Source organism: Vombatus ursinus, unplaced genomic scaffold (assembly GCF_900497805.2).
Source record: "Vombatus ursinus unplaced genomic scaffold, bare-nosed wombat genome assembly UNPS02010284.1, whole genome shotgun sequence".
Taxonomy (NCBI): domain Eukaryota; kingdom Metazoa; phylum Chordata; class Mammalia; order Diprotodontia; family Vombatidae; genus Vombatus; species Vombatus ursinus.
The window spans coordinates 4,248,983-4,267,703 of record NW_020950062.1 but is presented as its reverse complement, the minus strand read 5'-3'; the positions used below and the strand labels follow the sequence as shown (position 1 = coordinate 4,267,703).

The 18,721-nt window shown below is 37.4% G+C and overlaps 1 protein-coding gene across 2 annotated transcripts in view; it reads left to right on the top strand.

Moving 5' to 3' along the window:
- Window positions 1–18,721, top strand: part of COL14A1 (collagen type XIV alpha 1 chain) — a 250,358-nt gene that overhangs the window by 96,948 nt on the left and 134,689 nt on the right. For both annotated transcript variants that reach the window (XM_027854062.1, XM_027854061.1), the window contains exons 15-18: window positions 4,858–4,997; window positions 13,244–13,370; window positions 15,158–15,297; window positions 18,052–18,184. In XM_027854062.1, coding sequence (XP_027709863.1) covers window positions 4,858–4,997; window positions 13,244–13,370; window positions 15,158–15,297; window positions 18,052–18,184 — 540 coding nt within the window. The remainder of the gene's footprint in view (window positions 1–4,857; window positions 4,998–13,243; window positions 13,371–15,157; window positions 15,298–18,051; window positions 18,185–18,721) is intronic.

The window sequence follows — 18,721 nt, the reverse complement described above, 5'->3', positions numbered from 1 at the left end:
TCACTTATTCTTCCTGGACCTCAGTTTCCTCATCTAATAGGGACTAGGTATCCTCTGAGGTTCATTCTAATTCTTGAGCTATGATTATTATCACTAGTTCTTGGAACAGTGAAATATTGATTAATTATACACTTTTGGCTAACCTGGTGATCTTACAAAAAACTGCACACATTGTGAGGAGTAAGCATTTTGTTGCAGAACAGGATGTAACCAAAAGGTTGCCATTTATTTACTTGTGTACTTTTGTTTTATTTATATGCTATTTATTTATTTGCTCTTTTCCCAACATAACATCTGCTTATGATCCTTCATCATGGCAGGAAAGTGACTCTGGGTTTTTGAAGACTAAGTTAGTGTGACATAAGTTCTGGCAGGTTCTCCCCAGCTGGAAAGAGTGTGGGAAGCCATGACAATGAACTTTATGTGTCTGTTGTCCAAGGTCCAGTCTAGCTAAGTTAAGAGAACTCATCAGTCAATCAGTCAATGCCTACTGTATGCTAGACACTTTGCTAAGCAGTGGGGATATCAGAAGAAGCAAAGGACAGTCCCTCCCCTCGAGGAGTTCATAGTCTAATGGGAAGCTCATAACCTAATGCCATCTTATATGGGGGTGATGAGGAGGGTAAATAGCACACCCATTCAACCCGAGCTTCCTGTATTATTGAATTACCGTTATCTGTAGATGGACAGTCAGCATGGTGTGGTTGCTAGGGAGCTGTCCTTCTAGGAAGAAAGACTTGCTTTCCATCCTCGAACACATACTGGTTGTTTAACCCTTGATGAGTCATATAATCTCTAAGAATCCCCTTTGATGCAGGGCCATTGACTAACTGTATTAGTGGAGGGAACTTCCTCACTGTAACCCCGGCCCCCTTGCTGCTCCTCATACATGACTCTCCATCTCCCAGTTCAAGGCATTTTAACTGACTGACCCCCCATTCCAGGAATCATCTTCCTTATCTCTGTCCCCCAGCCTCCTTCAAGTCTCACCTAAGATCTCATCTTGTACAGGAAGCCTTTTCAGATCCCCCTTAATGTTAGTGCTTTCCCTCTGTTGATTTATACTGTATATAGCTTGTTTGTGCAAGGTTGTTTGCATTCCATCTCCCCCATTAGACTATAAGCCTAAAATCAGCGAGTGAAGTTTTGTTGTGTTTTATTTGTTTGTTACTGTGTTTTTGGCCTTTCTTTGTATTCGGGATGTTTAGCATAATTCTTAGCACATAGCAAGCACTTGCTTATCATTTATAGTAAGCAAGTGCTTGCTATGTGCCAAGCATTATGCTTTGGCTGTTCCAACTCTAAAGCTTTTGGCTTTTGACTATTTTGACTATTTATAGTCAAACTATTCTGGAGGGCAAAGGAATTAGGACTACAACCTAGAATCACCTACCCAGCAAAACTGAGTATAATCCTTCAGGGTAAAAAAAATGGTAATTCAATGAAATAGAGGACTTTCAAGCATTCCTGTGGAAAAGAACAGAGCTGAATAGAAAATTTGACCTTCCAATACAAGACTCAAGTGAAGCATGGAAGAGGTAAACAGGAAAGAGAAATCATAAGAGACTTATTAAGGTTGACCTGTTTACATTCCTGCATGGAAAGATGATATTTGTAATTCATGAGTCCTTTGTCAGTATTAGGGTGGTAGGAGGGAAAAAATTATATGTTTGTATAGAAAGATAGATAGAGGACACAGGGTGAGTTGAAGATGAAGGGATAACTGGACAATAAAATTAAGGGGTGGGAGAAGATTATACTGGGAGAAGGAGAAAGGGAGAAGTGACTATTATTATATATATAATGTAATATATAATTGCTTGATGATAAATGCTTGTTGACTTGACTCACTAGGAATTCAGTAGGTATAATGCAAATTCACAAACTAAACCTTTAGTACTGATGGAAGGAAATTCAATATCTTCTATCTTCTATCATCGATACTGATTGAAACACAGTTCTGTCTTAGAGGATATTGTGATTCATATTGAGGGACTTGGGAAAGCAAAAGAATGAAATGAAGTGGACAGAATGCTGAATCTGGAATCAAAAGACTAGGGTTCAAATCCTGGTTCTTCTACTTACTACTAGTGTAACTAGTGTACTAATGTATAGGTAAGACATCTGAACTCTCTGGACTTCAGTTTCCTCATTTGTAAAATGATAGGGTTGGACCAGATAACCTCTAAGGTCCCCTCTAGCTCTGAATCTATGACCCTATGTTCTTCCAATATAAATCAGTCCTGTTTTTTCTAACTGGCATTCTACTGGTATGGTCTTTGGTACCTAGAGTCTTATTCCTGCCTCACTGAGGCATCATAGGGGAACAGGAGTAGAAGATAAGAAAAAAACAAAACAAAACAGAAAAGACTACCAGATCAGAAATCATGAGAATCCCTAGATACTTCAAAATAATAACTCCAACTTCTAAGCTAGAAACTAATATTAAAATTATCCTTCTTATTCGAGGGCTGCCTAGTGTGTGAAATCTTTGGGCTTTTTATTATGCCATGAGTCTTAATAGTTCTTTTTAAAAAGCAACTTGATCTCCATGTCTTGATATACTCTTCATGGGGGGTTGCAAGGAATTCTGGGTCAGAGGGACCCTAGAAGAGACCTCCAAGGCTATTGACTCCACTCCCCTCATTTTACAGATGGTTGTAGTTCAGTCTCATCTAATCAGTCCTATCCTAATGCTATTTTCCCTGACAGCATCTCAGAAGGTTATGCACTTGATTGTTAGAGTTGCTACCTGAGTAGACCCACTGGCTATATTTTTTGACAGCGACACGAAACATTTTGTGGGATTCCAGGCTTGACATATGTGAAAAGCCTGGAAACATGGTATGGTGTATAGAGAACTGGCTTTGCACTTAGGCTCTGCTATATGTTCTGCCTGTGTGACCTAGGACAAGTCACTAAATCTCTTTGAACCTCAGTTTCTTCATCTGTAAAATGAGGGGGATGGATGGGGTAATGTCTAAGGTCTTTTCCAACTCTAAATCCTGTAATACAACATCAGCTTACATTTTCCTAAGAGGTGGTACCAGAAGTAACTAACAAAGATTCAAGAAAGATTTAGATAAAATTTTAATTCAGAGGTTAATCCTCTATAGAAGAATCATTTCATCGTTGTGGGTCATATCACAGCCCTGTAAACTTACCCAAGTATTGATAGATCTGTAATAGCTTTTCCCTCTATTAATAGGTTATTAGTCAGTTAATCAACAAACATTTAGGAGAAGATAAAGATGTATGGATTCCAAATAATTTAGAATATAATTCCTTTTTTTTGTCCTACAAATATGTTTCTTCAAATTTCAAATTGTTTTCCAAGTTCTGATATCTATTTGGTAAGACCATATGTTCCTTACTATGATCACATTTCTTACCATCTTCACAGATTTATAGAATCATATAGTTGAAAAGTATTTTAAAACTCATCTCATTCAACCCCTACCTGAAGTATGAATCTCCTCAAAACTTTTCCTCAAGATAGTAAACTCATTTCTTGAAAGACAGTTCATTCCATTTTGCGATGGTTCCAATTGTTACTGAAACTTTTTCTTTTACTGAGCCAAAATACCTACAATTTTCATTCATTCATCTCAGTTCTTGCTGGGCCAAGTAGAATATGTCTAAACTCCCTTCCATTAGTTATTTTAGCCTGTATTCTTATAGCTAATGATAACAGCTAACATTTAGTACTTCAAGACTTGAAAAGTGTTTTATATACGTTATTTATTGGATACTTAGAACAACCCCAGGAGGTAAATTTTTTTTTTATTATATATTACCAATGAGGAAACTGGGGCTGAGAGACTTGCCTAGAGTCACATCGCTGGTAAATATCTGAAGCAAGATTAGAACTCAGGTCTATCCTGGTTGCATGTCCAGTGCTCAATCCACTATGCCAGGAAGCTTCCTGCTATTCTTTTATTAATGAATCTTCTCAAAGCTCTTGGGCTAACTTTCTCTGGATATATTCCAGGTCCATTACATTTTTTTGTGGTGGGGTAGCCAGAATAGCGCATAGTAGTCCAGATGTTGATGCATATAGTCAAGTCAACAAGCATTGATTAAGTCAAGACATCACCCTCATGATGGCATTGGTCCTCTTGGAGAAGGAAGGAGCAACAACAACAACTATATGCCAGGCATGGTGCTAAGTGCTGGCAATACAAATGTAGGCAGAAAGAAAAAACACTCCTTGCCCTCAGGGAGCTTCTAATCTAAAGGGAAAATCAATAGATAGGGAGCTGGAGGGAGGAGGTGCCTGTGTGTGGAGTGGAGCCCAGAGAGGAATATATAGCACAGTTAGGATTCACAGCCAAGGAAGGCTACTATTCCATGTTATAGAATACATGTCTTCATTATCTAAGGGAATGTATGACAATTAATGATTAAAAAAAGGTTGTTCAAGTTTGATAACATCAACCCATCTCAGATGTAATGATTGAAGATCAGAATAAAGCCAGAAACGTTACTGATAGACAAGAATTTCAGGAAACATGAGCATCTCTGACCTGCAAAATGGAAACAGAAAACCCACATTTCCTTGTTGAAAGTCTTTTTATTTTAAATATGCATGATTTATTACTATTAATAATCCTCTCTAAGGTAGGTTCCAGTTTTGTTAGTAGAAATCTTGAATTTGTTTTTTTAATGTTTCAGTAACATGCCAGCCCCTCCAGGGGGCCAATAATATTAAATAATAATTTGAATGATTATTTTTCATCTGTAAGTGAAAGAAGGTTTTGGAAGTTAGGCTTGTTCCTTATTTTTTTTTAACATATTGAGTTTTTGTTTGTTTGTCTGGTTTTAACGTTTTTCTCTCCTCTTCTGCTTACTCCAAAGTGCCTCTAAGTCCACCAAGAAATCTGAGAATTTCTAATGTTGGTGCAAACAGTGCTCGAATAACATGGGATCCTGTCTCAAATAATGTCAACAGTTACCTCATTTCATATTCCAAGGCTAGTGGAACTGAAACCAATGAGGTGAGCTGTGGAATTATGATGGTAGCTTTGAAAGGACTTTATTTTCATGTTCTCATTAGAGTTTTAAACTCATGTAAGATGTACTTCTTATCCTGGACAAGACTAAATTTAAAAGAATCCACAGAGAAACATTCAGATTGCAGAATGAGGGATTTAAGTCAGGTGTGAAAAGAAATACTATGGAATAGAAACTAACTCTTAATTACTATGGAAGATGGATACATTATCTGGCACATAGTATGCACTCAATAAATATTTGTTAATTAATTGTTTATAGAACCTTATCCCTTTGGAATTATAGTCAGTCAATCAATCAGGCAACAAACATTTATTAAGAGCCTCCCATATGTTAGTCACTGTGCTAAGCTCTAGGGATGAAAAAAAGAGCAAAAAACCAGCACCTGCTCTCAAGGAGCTTACATTCTATTGGGGGAGACAACGTGTAGCCAACTATATATAAAATACGTACAGAATAAATTACAGGAGTGATTTTTTTTAAACTTTGCATGTCTCCTAGCAACTAGCACAGTGCTATATATGTGATGTTATTAATAATGATTTTTAAAGAACTGTTATTTACATAGAACTTTATGGTTTGCAAAGCACTTTTCATATACTATCTCATTTAGTCCTAATGTGAGGTTTAGTACTTTAGGTATTGTGTTACCCATTTTACAGAGGAGGAAACTGAGGCTCAGAGAAGTTGTGACTTGTCTATGGGCACATAACTAGTAAGTACGGGACACGGGATTTGTATCCAGTTTTCACCTGATTTCAGGTGTAATTTTTTTCTCCCAATACACCACACTTTCTCTTTGTAAATCAAATTACTGCTTACTAAGTGTGTTTGAAGATGAATTCTTTTCAAAACAGGATGGATACCTGATGAGATTTTCCTCTCATCAGTCCTGGTTCAGGCAGATAAGTTTAAAAGGGAGAGGTGAGCTTGATTGTTTTCCTTTCTTTTTGCCTATAGACATGATTTCCCCCTTTATAATAAAACTCAAACAAGCACTTCTCACACACTTCTCATAGTGTGCAGTTATTTCAACTATGGTTTTAGGAAAGATGTATTAATATTCAACTTACTTGGCACTGCCTAGAAAACCACCTTAGAGAGACTGATTCTATATATGATATTCAATTATCTGAGCTGACAGCTGGATACAGTAACAGAGTTAATGTGAAACAGTAAATAATGGGATATTTACTCATTTATATGGCATCATTAATTTTCCAGATAGTTAAAACATACCCCTTAAATTGCAAAAAACTTTGTAAAAATGTTAACTATTTTGGAGGCAAATCTTTCTAAATTCATTATGTGGATTCCTGACTAATAGAGTATGTTCCTACTCTCATTGTTCGTCCTTCAGAGGACCAATGACCTCGATGATGCCTTGACTTGCGAATGAACTGGATTTAAGTAAGGCAGAGTTGCACAAAGTTGTCAGCCTCATTTTTTCTCCCGGAGTCATTGAAGTCCAGTGGCAAAATAAAAATCTTACCTTAAATGGTTCCAGACTCTTATGCTGTCTAAATTCAAATATTTGCTTTTTATGTTTTGTTTTTTTCTCCTTCATCACTTCTGGAAATTCTGTTATGAATTCTTATAGCTTCAACTGTCTCTTGCATCTGCTGCTTCTAGTCTGCTATGGTTTGCAAAAAAAATCACCAAAGTTTATAACTATTTGTAAAGTAAGAATAAATAAGCTCTGAGTTAGGGTTAGAATTAGAGGTCTCCTGTAAATTCGATTCCTCCTGACCTTTGTAAAATCTTTTGACTGTTTAATAATTTTTTTTTGGCTTGTATTCTTATTCTTAGCCACATTTGGCAAAATTGAGTTTTCTATATAACTCACATCTAGATAAATATGTTTTTACTTGGCTTTGGAATTATTTCTTGGTGGGCAGATATACCTTCAAAAGTAATTTTGTTTTGCTTAAAGTAATATTTATACATTTTTCCATTTTGAGAGTACATGCCTGCTGGGCAGTAGTTTTCCCCAGAAAGCAGGCTAGAAACATGTGAAAATGGATATGGAATCTCTTAAAATTGCTATTTAACCTGCTAAATTGACAATCCAGACTTGTCTTTAAAAGTTTCTTGATAAATATATATATATATGTATATATATATATATATAATATTTATCTAAGCACTTGTAGAAATTTTTAGTATTGAAAACCGAGGAGAAAGTAGAAAAAATTCATTTAAATAGATCTCTATATTATTTACAGAAAGATATTTATTTGGCATGTCCCCTTGGAAACAACATTTGGTTAATTTAGGACTACTTCAAATGAACCATTACTCACTTTTCATTTAGTTAATATTTATAGTAATAAATAATAATATAAATATATTATAATATAAAATATATAATTATATTAGTAATCATATATTAATAATACATTGTATAATTATATATTAATAATTATATACAATTATATTAGTAATATATTTTTATATAATATAATAATATAAATATAAATAAACATTTTATATATTTATATAAATATTTATATAAAATAGAAAACTATATAATAATCAGAATTAAATATGTTCTAAACCTAAATACCACTATTCAAATTGCAGTGTGGAGAAATTGAAGCCGGGTTATAACAATAACAATAATTACAATGTTTCTATAGCACTTTCAGATTTGCATAACACTTTATTTTCTCATTTGATCCTCACAACAATTCTGGGAAGTAAATGCTATTATTATCCCTGTTTTAAGGTATGGGAAACTGAGGCAGAGAGAGATTAAATAAACTGCCCAGAGTCACACAGTTAAGGAGTTATCTGGGGCTGGATTTGAACTCAAGTTTTTCCTTACTCCAGGTCCGGTGCTATATCTATTGTGCCACCTAGCTAGGGGTAAAAGTCATCCACAAAGCTGATGAGAATGCAATTTAGCCCTTCTAGATGCTGTTCAAAGACTCAATATGTGTTTCCTCCCTAAATTCCTTTAAAATTAGGTTTTCTACTTTTTCTGTCACAAACCGTATTCTTAAAATGGCTTCATAACAATGAATTATTTTGTTGCCAGTTAGGATCAATTTCCCAAATTCTTCTTCTAAGCCTGAGAACTAGGATAAAACAAAAACTAAAAGCCAAAAGCATTTCATTATTTCTTGGCCAATACAATTGATACATATGTATTATTTCTGGATGGAATGAAATCATCTTAATCCTGAAATTATATAATAATATTGTCTGTTCAGTGTTATAAGTAAAAGCTGCATGTGATGGAGCCCATCCTATAAATCAAATGAATTATAGGTTTGGAAAAGATCTACCCATCAAACATGCTGAGGGGACATCCTCGATATCTCTTCAAATTACATGGAAACCAATGGAACTCAGAGTCTGACAGTCCATCTGTGATTCCTCACTCTTCCTAGATGGTAACTGGCCCATCTTCTTTATCCAGTCATACATCTGTTTTATGTCACTTCTGACACATGGGTCTTTGTTGGTCAGAAGATCACAGATGTAGCGCTGGGAGGAACTATAGAGGCCAATGAGTCCAATTCCCACCATTTTACAAATGAGGGAGCTAAGACACAGAATGACTAATTGAAGAGTGTCTAAGGCAGGATTCCAAATAGTGTGTGCCTGACTCCAAGTCCAGTGGAGCCCATGACTCATTATCCATGACTACGCCACGCTGTCTCAACAGACGTATGTTATAGTCTATTTATTCTTACCTATATATCCATATACAAAATGAATACAAGTGGGACAAACATATATCGATTCCATCATCTTTTTTTTAATTGTCACATTATATTATTGATTCATTTGAGCTTCCAATCCACCAAAATCCTAAAGTCTTTTTCCAGAACAATTGTTGTTTATACATACTTCCTCTATTTTCTACTTGTGACATTGATTGTTTGTAACCAAACACAAGACTTTACATTTATCACTATTGAATTTCATCTGATTAGATTTAGCTCAACACTCTAGCTTGTCAAAATCCTTTTGGATCCTGACTCTGTCATCCAGCTATGCCTCTCTGGGTAAAGTCATTTATAAATTTAATGAGCATCCTCCCTATGTATTTATCAAAATCATCGGTAAAGATGTTTAACAAATTAGGCCAAAAACAGATCCCTGGGGTACTCCACTGTGATCTTTCTGCCACACTGACTCCGAGTCATTAACACACCCTCTTTAAGTTCAATCATCCAACTAGCTTCCTGGTTACATTACCATTTAATTAAGGAACTCTTCACCCTTTTTTTGTCTTATAGACCTTCTTTGGCAGTCTGATAAAACCCATAAAACCCTTCTCAGAATAATATTTTATAAGATAAAATAAAACTCATAGGGTTACAGAGGAAACCAGTTATGCTGAAATTGTTATAAATGTTTTTTAAGTTCTAGAGTCCTAGGTTAAGAACCTCTGGTTTTTATCTATGTCTCCATTTTATCCAGGAAAAGAGGATGATATATTTTATCAAAAGTTTTGGTAAAGTTCAAGCAAATAATCCATAACATTCCCCTCCTCGTCTGTTAGTTTAGTAATCCTGTAATCCTGTCCAAAATAAAAAAAGGAATTGGGGTTAGTTTTGCATGACCTCTTTTTGATGAAGCCCTAGTGGCCCTTTGTAATCACTAATTCCTTTTCTAGATGTTAGCCAACCATTTCTTTAATGATTCATTCTAGATTTTCCCAAGAATTATTAAAGTCAAGCCCATTGGCCTGGAGTTTTTACAGGCTGTGGTGATTTCTGGGCTCTTTTGGCTTCCTTGTGGCAATTGATTTACATCAGTGAAACTTCCTTAGAAAATAGTTATCTTCTGTGTCAATAATATCTAGTCTTTTATCCCTGTCCCATTTTTTTTGGCATTAGCAATTTATGTCAGGTTGAAGGTTTTTCAATTAAGCACCATATCCTCTCACTTTTATTTTTTCTTCTAACTTAGTGTTGCTTTTGATCTTTGTTCTAACAAATCAGTGATCTGAATGTACACAGATAGCTATGTATATTATTGGAAATGACTTCCACATTAGTAACTAGTCATTTCCTGCTTATTAAAATATAGGATCTTCATTGAGTGTGTGTGTATGTGTGTGTATGGTGTTTGGTACTCATGCTGGGCAGTGCCTTCCAACCTCTTCTTGAAGAAAATATTCAGCAACTTAGCTGTAAGCAGGAGTGTTCAAGTAAATGTTTAACAACTGGCTCTCTGAAAAAAAAATGTACATACCCAACACACATTAAGTTTAATCTGCATTATTAACATTTTCTCCATCACTATCTTAAGTCTAGAATTGGTGCCACGGGTGGGGAACCTGTGGCCTCAAGGCCCCTTGTGGACCTCTAGTTCCTTGAGTGTGGCCCTTTGACTGAATCCAAACTTCACCAAACAAATCCCCTTAATAAAAGGAAGAGATTTCTAAGTAGGGGGCAGTTAGGTGGTGCCATGGATAGAGCAGTGGACCTAGAATCAGGAAGATCTGAGTTCAGATTCAGCCTTTGATATTCTGTATATGATCCTAGGCAAGTCATTTAACCTATCTCAGCCTCAGTTTCCTTATCTGTAAAATGAGGATAATCACAATACCTCTCTTTTAGGGTTGTTGTGAGGATCTAATGGAGTATAGCACACATAAATCACTTTGTATACCTTGAAGCACTGTGTAAATGCTAGCCATTATTATTGCTAGTTAAATGATCACAGGCAAATAGCCTTGTACAGGGCTCACTTATTTTAAGAAACTCATTTATGAAAAAAGTGCTTTGCAAATATGTATATACATATACATATATATAAAACATATGTATATATGCACACATGTATCTATCTATAGTTATATACTACATATGTGTATTATTCATAATAAAGTATTAATAGCTAAATTAATATTTACAGACAGACTAACAACTATGTGTTTGTAGTACCCATTTCTCCCCTTTTAGCCCTCTCCTTTAGTATGACTGTGGGGTACAGATCTTGAAGGGGGCCACATAGAACTGAGCACCATTTTTTATTTTCATCTGTTTCATGAGTCACTATGGCCAAGTGAGTCATTAGCTCCTGGTCAGTGATCTGGCAATGACCTAATCCATTCTCATTCTCTCTCTCTCTCTCTCTCTCTCTGACATTTGGAGTTAAGTGACTTGCCCCAGGGTCACATAGCTAGTAAGTACCTGAGATTGGATTTGAACTCAGGTCCTCCTGACTCCAAGCCCAGGGCTCTATCCACTCTCCCACTTAGCTGCTCCATGGCCTGTCTATTCTTAAATTCTTACATTGGTTGGCCCAATAATAACAAGGTCATTCTGTTGCTGGGACCATGCATGAAGTCCCTTTAGCTTAGTAGAACCTGTCAGAGTAGGACATTTGCTGAGATAATCTTCAAGAATCCTGGGCCAACTGCTTGCTACAAGGAGATATTTAAGTAGGATTTTGATGTCAGCTGTAATAAATATAACCAAAAATGCCTTTTTGTGATTGGGGTACTGGGTCATTTGGAGTCAGATCCCAGCTCTGACATTGACTATCCATGTGATCTTGGGCAAATCCCTTTACCTTCCTGTGAAGTTGCTTCACTTGCCTCATCATCTTGTAAAATGAGGGGCTGGCGTAGGTGGTCGCAGAGGTCCCTTCTCATTTTATGATTCCATGTTCAGACAAGGTAGATAGAAATGAGGGAGGATTCGCTAACTCAACGCGCTCGGAGATGATGAGTTTAGATGCAACATATCTCTCAGCCTAGGGAGCAAAGGCAGCTTAGGAGCTAGCCAGGAGGCAGGTTGCCTTCAATTGCACTTCAGTAGCCAGGGAAATGAAGGAAAAGGCAAAAACCCTGAGACTTACAAGGAGGCGCCCTGGACTGACTCCAAATAATGGAACTATTTGGCAAGCTAACTCAGCCAGAGACCCAGGGATGGATCTTTTACAGGTCTGTCTTCTCATGGAGCCAATTTTGTCTCCATAGGGTCTGTTTTTCTCATCACCCAAAGCATCTCCACTGCCAAGCCTCTTCATTTTTCATCCTTCTTCTCTTGGGATTCTACTCTTCTTTGTTTCCCTAAGGCTAGGTCCTCCTTGCTGACACCTTTAATGTGGCTGATCAGTATTGCTTCCAAAAATAGCTCTCTGTGGGTGATGTGAAGAACTTTTGCATATTTAAAAAATAACTCATATTAATATAGCACTTTAAGGTTTGCAAAGTACTTTACATACTTTATGTCATTTGACCCTCACAACAGCCTTAGGAGGTAAGTGTTATCATCGCCATTTTACAGATCAGAAAACTGAGGCTTAGAAGAGGTAAATAATAATAGCATTTATATAGCACTTCAAGGTTTACAAGGTGTTTTACAAAGGTTATCACATATTGTCCTCACAACAATCATCAAACGTAAATGCTATTTTCCACATTAGGAAACCGAGGCTGAGATAGGTTAAGTGACTTGACCAGGGTATCACATCTAGTAAGTGTCTGAGGCTAGATTTCAATTTGAGTCTTCCTGACTCTAAATTCATCACTCTATCCACTAACCCATGCTCTACCCATTTACTTTTTTGTATCCTCAGTACTTAGCACATTGCAAGATATGTGGTTGGTGCTTAATAAACGTTTATTGATTGAAATCTACCAAAATCAATCTATCCGCAAGCACTTATTAAGCATCTACTATATGCCAGACACCATATCAGGTGAAATAGATGAAGATAAGAATTAATGATGATGATCTGTCTGAGAGAGGATTTGGACCTAGCTCTTTCTGACTTCAAGGACAGCACTTTGTAAACTTTGCCATGTACTTATATGATTCTGTGCCCAGAATGATTCCTTAAATTTCTTTGAACTTGATTCTACTGGAAAGCTACAAAAATTTCATGGGATTAGACTAGGATCTATGTTACTTGGCTAATGAGACAGCAGAGTTCAGGAGGTGAAGTTGAAGCCTAGAAGCTGGGGAGTCAGCGTATATTAGTTTATCTGCTACTTCAGTTGCCTGTCTGTGAAATGGAAATAGCACAGACCTAATCTGTAGGGATGTTATGAGGATTAACTGATTAGCGAAATGCTTACAGATGTAAATTCAGAAATATATGCTAATAAACCGAACGTATTCACGATGGAATGTCAGTATGGCTAGTATTTATGTCACTGTCAGCCAGCCAAGTCAGCCACAGACTCTAATGAAATGACTTGGGTTTCCTGTGTTTAGAGAGTATCGAGTGTAGCTGTTATGACTTTTACTTTCTACAGGTTGAAGTTGATGGTGTTTCCACATACTCACTGAAAGGCTTGACAGCCCTCACAGACTATAACGTTGCCATTTCTTCCATCTATGATGAAGGGCAATCTGAGCCTCTGATGGGGAGTTTTACCACAAGTAAGTCTTCATTCCTTTTTTGAAATGTTTTCAAGAGTAATCTGGTATCTGCTTAGATCTCAGGAAGGCAGAACTTATAGCAGTGTCATTCCCATTCTGACTTTGACTTTGGAAAGGAATGACATATTTCTTCCATTACCTTCACCGCCATTATTCCTAATCAACACAGAATGCTGGTTGCATTATCTTGACTGAATGCTCATTCCCCTCCCCCCTTTTTGGGGGGGTGTTAAGTGACTTGCCCAGGGTTACACAGCTAGTAAGTATCTGAGGTCGAATTTGAGCTCAGGTCCTCCTGATTCTAGGACCCGTGCTCTATCTACTGGGCCACCTAGCTTCCCCTGCTGCTCATTTCCTATCAAATTGAAGCGGTAGAAAGAGAGGTCAACATTTGTTTTCTCTATACCCTGAAACTATATCTAATTCTTATGTTTATTCAACTAACTTATTAGTATGGATGACCCAATAAATTCAAATTGCCTTTTTATCTGCTCAGCCAGAACTGGTCCCATGCAAAAAGCTTTGGTTACGAAGAGTTCAAATCCTACATCTACTACTTTCCTCTGCACACACTCCAGTTTGTCAATGTCCCATTTAACAACATACAGAACCCATAACACTTTTGTCTATATGAGGTTGGATGAGAATTAACTAAATCTATTATCTCCCTTGTTTTGGTCAATATCATTTCATTAATGTAGCCAAAAATTTGATGAATATTTTTGGCAGCTTCATTAACACTATTTTATGAATGGTATTGACTCATTTCAACTTTGCAGTTAACTAAAAACCCTGTCTTTTTTAAAAATATGAATTGCTGTTAAGCCACTCCTCTCCTCTCCTGTCTTGTGCTGTTGATTTTTTGAACTGAAGTGCAGAACTTTACATTTATCCACACTAAATTTTATCCTGTTAGATTTGACCTGTTTTTCCAGCCTATTGAGATATTTTCTGTTCCTGACTCTGTCATCCAACATTTTTAGCTATCCCTCCCAGTTCTGTGTCATCTGCTGATGTGAGCTACATGCCATCTATGTCTTCATCTGATGATCCCTGAGCTTATGACATCACCAGGGAGTGAAGTAAGCACGGAAGAGAGTAGAGCCAACTATGAATTCCTTCAGTCATTGGGGGCTATTGCAATGGGCTGCAACAAAATAGCTGGGAAAATAGTGAATGCGATTTCCATAATTTTAATGTTTTATTAAAAAAGCCAAAGAGATCATCTAATGGAATTGGTTCTGAAAGTAACAGTCCAACACCATGCACAAAGTGGTGTGAACATGTGTATAGTAGTGGAAAGAACACTAGATTTGGAGTGAAAAGACATTGTTTCAGATCCAGGCTTTGCCATTCACTAGCTGTGTGACTTGGTCACTTCATCAAGGGAACTCAGTTTCTTCATCTGTAAAATGAAGGTGTTGGACTAAATGGCTTACTTCTAAGGTCATTTCCAGCTCAAATACTCTGATGTTATGAATTACAAATAAGCTCTTGAATAGGACTCTTTTGCTTTAAAAGCAAATTTGGTGGTGGTGTTCATTAAATGATTTTTCCAATTCATGCTCCATGTGAGCACTGGGAAAAAAATGTAGGTCCCCAGAGTAAAGCAGGGTAGGATGCTTTTCACTCTCTCTTAGTGTTCTGTGATATGTGTCTGGGGGAGGTTTCCCAGCTGCTTCATGGTTGGTCACCCTTGAGTGTTCCAATGGCTCCAGGGAGGTTCCTGTTGTTTGGCTCTGCCAGCTTTTCATCTGCCTAACACAATCCAAAACTTTGGCTTGCAGAACAGATTCCAGCCCAACAGTATCTGGAGATTGATGAAGTATCACAAGACAGTTTTAGAGTGAGTTGGAAGCCCTTGTCTTCTGATGTTGCCCGGCAGAAATTGATGTGGATTCCTGTATATGGTGGAAAGGTTGAAGAGGTGAGTAGAAGCCACAGAATAGTGCATAAACCAAAAGACTTACTTAAATTTGCCATCTCATCTGACCCCTAAAGCAGGGGTCCTCAACCTAGGGGGCCATGAATTTTGTTGTTATTCAGTAGTTTCAGTCATTTCAGACTCTTCGTGACCCCATTTGGAGTTGTCTTGGCAAAGATACTGGAGTGGTTTGCCATTTCCTTCTCTTTACAGATGGGGAAACTAAGGCAAACAGGGTTAAGAGACTTTCCCAGGGTCATACAGCTATTCAGTGTCTGAGGCTGGATTTGGACTCAGGAAGATGAGTCTTCCTGGCTCCAGGCCCAGCACTCTATCCATTGCACCACCTACCTGCCCTATCCCTTCCTCCTGGAGCATACAATAGAGAGCACTTGTCAAACCTGATGACTGCCACCCATTTCTGACAATTCATAGGAGCACCGTTATTCTACCAGAAGGAATCCAGAAAGTTTTACTAAGGATTATGATGTCATCGATTCCACAAAGAAATGTACTATGCACACAGCACAAAAGCATCCTGGCATAGTGGATATGTACTTGGTTGGGAGTTGGAAGGATCCATGTTCAAATCCCACCTCTGACACTGTAGGACTCTAAGCAAGTCACTTAATCTCTAAAAGCCTCAGACAAATTCCCAGAATTCCAGAAATTCCAGATCCTTAGCATACTCATATCTTTACAAAGCATTGTGTTCAATAGGATTTGGATCATTTTATATACTTTAATGGTAATTTCATCCTTCAAAAGGTGGAGAAAGAAACAAGAGGAACTGCTCTTTTGGAACCAATTCTAACTGATAAAGAGGAACTAATTAGTGATGGGTGGGGAGAAGTGATTACTTGTTATCTCAGAATTTATGACTGAGAAGAAGAGGAATGCCAAGTATATGCTGACTAGATTTTGAGGGAGATTTAAACAGCTCAAGAGATAGGGTAAGCAGGATCATGTGACCTAAAATGCTATAGAAGAAACAAATCCAGGAGAGATGGAAAGTGCTCAAGATCAAATGCACATTGCGTAAGAGTGCATTTACTTGCTCCTGACAAATTCAAGTCACTGGCCAGGCGCAGATTTTACATTCTATATTATTGAGAGAACCAAATGGATGGCATTATCCAGCCATCATTAATGACCTTTGGAAGATCATGGAGAGTGAGAACAGATTCACGAGACAGAAAGGGTGAATATCCTGAATTCCAGAAAATGGAAGAGAGTGTAGCTGGCAAACTGTAGGTGAGGGAACTTGACTTTAGTTTCTGATGAATTTCTAGTATAAATAAAGGGCTGGTTGTAGAAAATCTAGAAAAGAATGCAATGATCATCAATAGCCAGCATGTCTTCATGGAAGGCACACCATACAAGACTAAATTTATTTTCTTGTTTCGATGGGGTTAAAAGACTGATAGATCAGGGAACTACTGTAAGTATAGTTTACTGAGATTTTTGTTTGTTTCTAATAAATTTATCAATTATTTTTGTTTTTACGTTGTATTCATTTCTGGATATAGTATCCTCCCTCTCACCCAACCAAAAGAAGCCTCCCTTGAAACAAAGAAAACTAGTTAAGCAAAACTAGCTGATTGCAGTGACCACATTTAACAGTGCATGCGACATTCCACAAGTAGTCCCTTGCTTCTCTGCCAAAAAGAGAAAGGTGATCCCTTATCTCTTCCTATTTTTATTCATTGTGTTAAATATTTTCCAAATACATTTTAATCTGGTACAAGCCACATTGGAGAGTGTTGCAGGCAACATGCCAAGCTGGCTGCATGTTTGACATCTCTGGGCTAGATGGTTGTACAAAAAGATAGATTCGGAATCAGTTGAATGGTACGGAAGAAAGTTTCCAGTGGAGTGCCCTGGGGATCTGTGATTGACCTTGTTCTATTTAACATTCATCAATGATTTGGATAAAGGCATGTATTGTATGCCTGTTGATTTTGCTGATGATATAACACTAGAAGGTACAGCTAAGAAAAAGGAATGAGCATTTGTAAAGCACCTACTATGTGCCGGGTGTTGTGACTTTACACCTATTATCTCATTTGGTTTTCACAATAGTCCTGGGAGGTAGGTGCTATTATAATCCCTATTTTACATTAGAGGAAACTGAGGCAGGCAAAGGTTAAGTGACTCTTAGCCAGCTAGTAAGTTATATAACCAGCTTGTAAGTATCTGAGGCCCAATTTGAGTTTAGGTCTTCCTGACTCCAGGCTCAGCTCTCTATCCACTGTGCCACCTAGATGTTAACACACTGAATGACAGTGAGAATCCAAAAAAAAAAAAATCTTGACAGGCTATATAACACTGGGCTGAAACTAATAAGGTAAAATTTAATAGATGTAAATCTAAAATCTTACCCTTGGGTTAAAAAATAACTTCCATATGCAAATGGAAGAGGTATGGCTAGCCAGTTGAGAAACAGCAGACTTTAGCAGACTACAATCTCAATGTTGATCAAAAGTTTTGCCAGTGAATAGCGATTTTTTTTCAGCCACAGCAACTCATGAGGATTGTCAAAGGAGTTGTGACCTGCATCGGTGGAGGAAATGGCCAAACCAGTGAAACTACTTCATGTTGAATTAAATTAATTGGTCTCAATTAGGATAGCATATTCTTAGTTACATTTTCTGTACTAGTTTCATGATATATTTCTTTTCCTTCTCTTCCTCCTCCTCCTCCTCCTTCTTCTTCTTCTTCTTCACCATTTGTGACAGCTGACCAAATCTATTTCAGGTTGTCTTAAATGAAGATCAGGATACATATGTTATTGAAGGTCTGCAACCCGGCACAGAGTATGAGGTTTCCCTGTTGGCTATACTCAGTGATGAAAGTGAGACAGAAGTGTTGACCATTGTTGGAACTACACGTAAGTCATGAGACAAACTGGAACGCTGCTAGACAAAACTGTTTTGTTACACACAATTCTAGACCTGTCCTCTTGCATCCAATAGACTTAGGTTTCCTTTTTCCTCTAAAGCCCCTATGACATAAAACTTAACCTCTCCCACTGAAATCTACCTGTATCTCATTGTCTTCAGGCCCCAGGTATCAGATAACAGTCTACTCAGTGAGTCCCTGCCAGTGTATTTATGGGGAAGAATAGTTGGCCTTTACAGACACCATCTATGTATTAACGATCACCTTCCAGCTACAGTGCCCCTCCCTTGCCTTTAAATTCTAACCCATTAATGACTCAAATGGTACGATTACTTGGCTGGTTAAGATGTGCTAAAATTGTATCTTATTCTGGTTCCCCTGACCATCCCCACCTCACTTCTAGTCAGTAGAGTAAGTTTATAAGTAGCTAGAATTTCTAATTGATTTATGAAATTATGACATGACACAGGAGTGCCTGGTTGTTTGGGTACTTGCCAGGAAAGACTATGAATGGCACTTGGAAGTG